Source organism: Eptesicus fuscus, chromosome 6 (assembly GCF_027574615.1).
Source record: "Eptesicus fuscus isolate TK198812 chromosome 6, DD_ASM_mEF_20220401, whole genome shotgun sequence".
Classification (NCBI taxonomy): Eukaryota; Metazoa; Chordata; class Mammalia; order Chiroptera; family Vespertilionidae; genus Eptesicus; species Eptesicus fuscus.
Window position 1 is genome coordinate 25847936 of NC_072478.1, and position 6079 is coordinate 25854014.

Below are 6079 nucleotides of genomic sequence, written 5' to 3' on the forward strand. Positions count from 1 at the left end.
CTCCATGCCAGTCAGAGTCTTCAGGAGGCAGGAGGGAGGAAAGGTGACCATTGCAGCTGGGCAAAGGCTTGGCTCCCAACACCTTCTCTTCTCTCCCCACTCACTGCAGACCAAGGAAAATGAGAACTTCACATTAACAGCTAAAGGGAAAGGACAAGGCACCTTGTCGGTAAGGACCAGAGCCCACACCTGCTCACCACCTTCTCTCAGCCCCGCTGCCCCAGAGGGACCATCTCCTTCCCAAGTCAAGTTTGCTGACACCTCATCTCCCCTCCCATCTCTCCAGGTGGTGACAATGTACCAGGCCAAGATCAAAGGCGGATCCCCTTGCAAGAAGTTCAGTCTCAGGGTTAACCTACAACCAGCCCTTAAAGGTAGAAGGAATAAAGACCCTATCTGGCACCCTTCCCCCACTGCCATTCTAGTGTCTGCCCAGCTCCTGAATCAGGACCCAGCCCTCCATCCTTCTGTCTTCTGTGTTTCTAGCGAAGAAGCCTCAGGATGCCAAGAGCACCATGTTTCTCAACATCTGTACCAGGTAAGAGATGGGTCACTGGGGTTCATCTCGCTCATCCCTCTGTCTAGCAAGACTTTCTGTAAATAACATCCGAGGTACCTACCACTCTCTGGGAATGTGTTGTGTGCGTAGTGCTGTGCTGAGCCCCCTCCAGGAGGTAGACAGCACGGCATGGTGGTGTGAGACTAGCCATGACCACATAAGCTGAGACTATGAAAAGTGATATTGATAATCAACGAGGGAGATTAAAATTGTTACAGGAATTTTACATTATTATTATTTTTAAATTTTTATTTCTTTCAGAGAGGAAGGGAGACGGGGAGAGAGATAGAAACATCAATATGAGAATTATTGATTGGCTGCCTCCTGTACACCTGCTACTGGGGATAGAGCCCTCAACCAGGGCTTGTGCCGTGACGAGGAATTGAACTGTGACCTCCTGGTTGAGCCACACTGGATGGGCTTATATTATTATTTTTTTAATCACGACATTGAAAGCTCTCATATAGGCAGTTATAAAAGTATAGAGTAATGAAAAGTATAGTTAAGACGAGTATTTTTTTAGTGCACTGTAATTTAAATGGTCAGAACATTGTACCTTAGCCGGTTTGGCTCAGTGGATAGAGCTTTGGCCTGTAGATTAAAGGGTCCCTGCTTTGATTCCAACCAAGGGCTCATACCCGAGTTGCAGGCTCAATTCCACCCCCCCCAGTAGGGGGCGTGCAGGAGGCAACCAATCAATTATTCTCTCTCTTCATTGATGTTTCTATCTTATCTCTCCCTTCCTCTCTGAAGTCAATTAAAAAGTAACATATCAGAACATTGAGATTGAAGTTGGTTTTGATTTTTTGTGAAGCACTTATCCAAAGCCCTGCAGTTTGAACAGTGCCTCCTTTCTTCTCTGTAGCACTTACGATATGGAGCCAGCATCTGCTCTGTGATGCTGTGAAGTGTCATGTTCCCTTCTAAGTTTAGGGCAACTTCCCACATGTAATCCTCTGAGCTTTCGTTGTCACCAGGTATTTAAGAGTTCCTTCACGGTGAAGTGTTCTGCCAGTGTCACTTCCTCCGGGACATTATTTTTGGCCACAGCCACTTTCTTCATTGATGTTGATGCCCTTGCCTTCACTAAGTGCCTCTGGCCCCATGATGGTCTCTTCAAGGGCAGCAGGTCCACATTGCCTCCATCTGCTGTTTCTTCTCTGGCTCCATTTAGGTGCTGCTGAAATTTCACTCCCGGTGTTACCACTCTCATTTCTGTTCTGCACTTTCATCTTTGCAGGCGATTCCCTTTCAATTGTCCATTTTGGTAAAATCTCATAGTTGTTTTTTTTTCACCGAGAGAGAAGGAAGTAACACGCCACACACGTGCTTGAATGATGAGTGTGCGGTGACCCATCACTGACAGACTTTGAAAGAAGTGATGTGATTGGCCATTGATTGTAATGCTCATTTGTTCACGTAGTGATGGGTGGACTGAAGAGCTGGCAACTAGATTTGTCCATTAGGCATTTACTCATTAATATATTGTGGTACTAGGATTAGACCGTGTTGCTGAGGGACTGGTATTATTAAACTAGACCGAGATAATGGAATCATGCAGTGAGACCTGCCTATACTCTTGTCTTCATTTTCTAGAAGAACTGAGGCCAGAAGAGGTGAAGTGACTCATCAAATGTCACATAGAGCTGGGATGTGAATCCATGTAGTTGGGCTTCAGAGGCTGAGCAGTTCTTCGCCTTAACCATCACACACCTTGCCTTTATTCCCGTTGCCTAGGGGTGGGGGGGGGGCTGTTTCCCTAGATCTGACATCCTCTGTGCTGCTGTGTGGGAACCAGAATCCTCAGTCACTGATCAGACCCCCTTGTCCAGGCACTGACCCCTAGGAATAATCCCACCTGGGACTCAAACCCTCTCTCCCTGCCCCATCCAGGTACCTGGGAGACCAGGATGCCACTATGTCCATCCTGGATATATCCATGATGACTGGCTTTGCTCCCGACACTGCTGACCTCAAGCAGGTGTGAAAATCCTGGGCTCAGGGGCTAGGATTAGTGGGGAGGAGCCTGGGGTCTGGAAGAGGCTGAGGGAAGGAAGGGATTTTCACAAGCTCTTCCCTCCTCCAGCTGAGCAGTGGCACTGACAGGTACATCTCGAAGTTCGAGTTGGACAACAAGGCCTTCTCCAACAAGAACACCCTCATCATCTACCTGAACAAGGTGAGGCTTCCATTGGGACCTTGACCCAACTGTGGCTGGCCTTTTCCTTCTCTATTGGTCTTTGTCTTAGAGTCTTCTGCTTGATCCATTCCTTCTAGAAGAAAAGAGGATTGGTTGTGCAAGAGATGGGTTTTAAAAAAACATTTTTTTCATTTTCATTTTTTGTACTTTAAATTTTTATGGAATCCCAACCCTACAGAGCAATTGTAGAACACTATAAAAAGTTCCATACACCCTTTACCCAGATTAATTGTTAGCAATTTTCTCCAAATATACATGTTTATCACATATACTTACATGTCTTCCTTCCTTCCTTTTTTCCTTTCTCATTTATTTTCCCAGATTTATTGAGATATAATTGGCATATAACACTGTGTAAGTTTAAGGCATACAATGCAATGATTGGATACATGTATTTTGGAAAATTATGACCATAGTAAGGTTAGTTAGCACATGGGCCACCTCACAGTTTTAAAGTGCGTGTGTATGTGTGTGTGTGTGTGTGTGTGGTAAGAATTTTTAAGATTTACTATCTTAGCAGCTTTTAAATACACAGTGCAGTATTGATAACCATGGGATGTTTATAGGGGCAGAGATAGCAATTCATTGGCCAGAATTCAAATTCATGGTCACACCAAATGGAAAGGGAGGCTGAGAAGTGTAACCTAGCCATGAGCCTTGGAGAAAAGGAAAACAGATTTGTTGAACTGCTCATTAATCTTTGCCACTCCTCACCCCACACCTATTCACTCCATGCAGATCCCTCCCTGGTCCCCCATTTCTCCTTATGCTGGACTCTCTCCCATGTCACCCCACTGACTTACCTCCTCCTTTTCCCAGATCTCACACGATCAAGAGGACTGTATTTCCTTCAAAATTCACCAGTACTTTAATGTGGGGCTTATCCAGCCGGGGGCAGTCAAGGTGTACTCCTATTATAACCTGGGTGAGCAGCCAACCTCAGGTCTGGGGTCTGAGGGTCCCAAGGTTCTATAAGATGTGGTCCCAGGGCTTGGTGATTGGGGACCTGGGAGTCCCAGGGTTCAGGACCTAGAATCTCCAGGTCTGAGGGACTGGAGTTGGGAACCTGAGCCCCACAGCAATGGTCTTGGGTGGAGGCCTTAGCTCTCTGACACCTCCCACTCCCTCTGCCCACAGATGAGACTTGTACCCGGTTCTACCACCCAGAGAAGGAAGATGGACTGCTGAGCAAAATCTGCCACAATGAAATATGCCGCTGTGCTGAGGGTGGGTGCACAGGAGCCAGGAAGTGGCAGGCCAGGCCCACTTGATACCCTGCCCCCCCCTTTCCATGATGTTGATGCAAGGGGCCCCAAAAGCCCACACCCAGGGACATGAAGAGGGATGGGCCTGGGGCTGACCACATACATGGGTGGTGGGTCCTGGGTGAGAAGTGGAGCTTAGATCATGTCCCCTGCCCACCCACCCCGCAGAGAGCTGCTTCATGCACCATTCGGAGGACCAGGTCACCCCAGAAGACCGGCTGGACAAGGCTTGCGAGCCAGGAGTGGACTATGGTGAGGAGGGGGTGGGGAGACGCATGTGCAAGTGATTGTATGTGAGTGATGGTGTGTGTGGCTGTGGTTGTGTGGGTGAGACTATGTGATGGCAGGTATGGTCATGGTTGTGTGTGTGACTGGTTGTGAGTGGCCACAGGTTCATGGTTGTGGGTGACTAGTGTGTGTGTTATTAGAGGCTATGATTGCTGGGGAACCATGATTATGACTGGGCTGGGTATGTGCAAGTGTGTGAAAAATGGTGCTTGTGAGTAGATGCGGTTGTGTGTGTCTCTGAGAGTGTGGATGTAAATAGCCATGATTGTGTGATGGTGACAGTGGATAAGCATAGCTGTCCCTGTGTATATGATGAGTTGTGAGTGGCTACAATTGTGTGCATGGCTGTAGGTGACTATGTGTGAGATGGTGTTGTGAGTGACTGTGACCATATGTGGCTGTGTGTAACAGATGGTGATTTCAGGTGACATGGGATGAGTTGTGGGCGGCTCTGTAGGAGATGGTTGTCCTTGTGCATGGGATGAGTTGTGGGTGGCTGTAACTGTGCACATGGCTGTGGGTGACTATGTGAGATGGTGGTTGTATGACCCTGTGTGGCTTCATGTGGCTGCTTGGGAAGCCATGTGCCCAGGTGCCCTTACAGGTAGTGTGCCCTACTGTCAAGCCTGCCCATGACCCATGCTAGCCCACCTTTATTCCCCTTCCCCCACACCCTCCCGCAGTGTACAAGACCAACCTGCTCAGGAAGGAGCTGTCGGATGATTTTGACGAGTACATAATGGTCATCAAGCAGATCATCAAATCAGGTCAGCCCTGGGCTTCCTTCTGTCTTGCTGCCTTCCCCTCCCTTCTCCTGCCTCCTCCACCCCAGCTCAGCGTCCTTCTCTCCCCTCCAGGCACCGACGAGGTGCAGCTTGAACAGGAGCGCAGGTTCATCAGCCACGTCAAGTGCAGAGCAGCCCTGAAGATGCAGGAGGGGAAAAACTACCTCATATGGGGCCTCTCCTCAGACCTGTGGGGAGAGAAATCCAAGTGAGTGCCCACCCTGCACATTGTGTGCTCACCCCACCCCCCCTTTCAGACCCCTCCTGACCTGCCATGTGTCCCTCCTCCCCAGCATCAAGTACATCATTGGGAAGGACACCTGGGTAGAGCTGTGGCCTGAAGCAGACGAATGCCAAGACGATGAGAACAAGAAGCTGTGCAGGGACCTGGCCAGCTTCACAGAGAACATGATCGTCTTTGGCTGTCCCAACTGAGCCCTCATCCGACCCTCCTGACAATAAAGCTACAGTTGTATTCCATGTGATCTCCCAAAGTCTGGGGTTTTTGTTAGAGGGAAAGCAATGGCCTGTTCCCTAGCTGCCTCACCTGCATCTCAGCTCAGTCCTTACTTGAAACCCAAAGAATCTCATTTGCATTCTCTCCCGTGCACTGATGCCCTCACCACCCTCACCTGCAGCTCCCTGACCCCTCACCTGGGTTCTCACTTACTTGCTTACTTGCCTTCTTGCTGCATCCTCACCTGAATTTTTTCCACATTCTCATCTGAATCTTTTCCTCCTCTCTTCCCTGTATCCTTGACTACCTCCACCTGCATTGTTTTGCATCTCCACCTGCCCCCCCCACCTACATGTCTGTCCATAAACTTACCTGTATCTTTATTTACATTTTCACCTGCATCTGCACCTGTTCTCATACTCCTCATTCACAGCTCACTATCTCGAATGACATTCTCACCTGCATTCCCTTTTGTCCTCTAGGCTCACCTCTCAGTAACCACTTTCTAGATAGGCCTGAGCAGAC

General features: G+C 48.7%; 1 protein-coding gene across 1 annotated transcript in view; it reads left to right on the forward strand.

Moving 5' to 3' along the window:
• Positions 1-5577, forward strand: part of LOC114229624 (complement C3-like) — a 36490-nt gene extending 30913 nt beyond the window's left edge. Inside the window, exons 31-41 of the mRNA XM_054716903.1 lie at positions 110-169; positions 287-374; positions 487-538; positions 2453-2540; positions 2646-2738; positions 3579-3684; positions 3897-3986; positions 4193-4276; positions 4996-5079; positions 5170-5305; positions 5391-5577. Coding sequence (XP_054572878.1) covers positions 110-169; positions 287-374; positions 487-538; positions 2453-2540; positions 2646-2738; positions 3579-3684; positions 3897-3986; positions 4193-4276; positions 4996-5079; positions 5170-5305; positions 5391-5532 — 1023 coding nt within the window. The 3' untranslated portion in view covers positions 5533-5577. The remainder of the gene's footprint in view (positions 1-109; positions 170-286; positions 375-486; positions 539-2452; positions 2541-2645; positions 2739-3578; positions 3685-3896; positions 3987-4192; positions 4277-4995; positions 5080-5169; positions 5306-5390) is intronic.
• Positions 5578-6079: the final 502 nt, after the last annotated feature.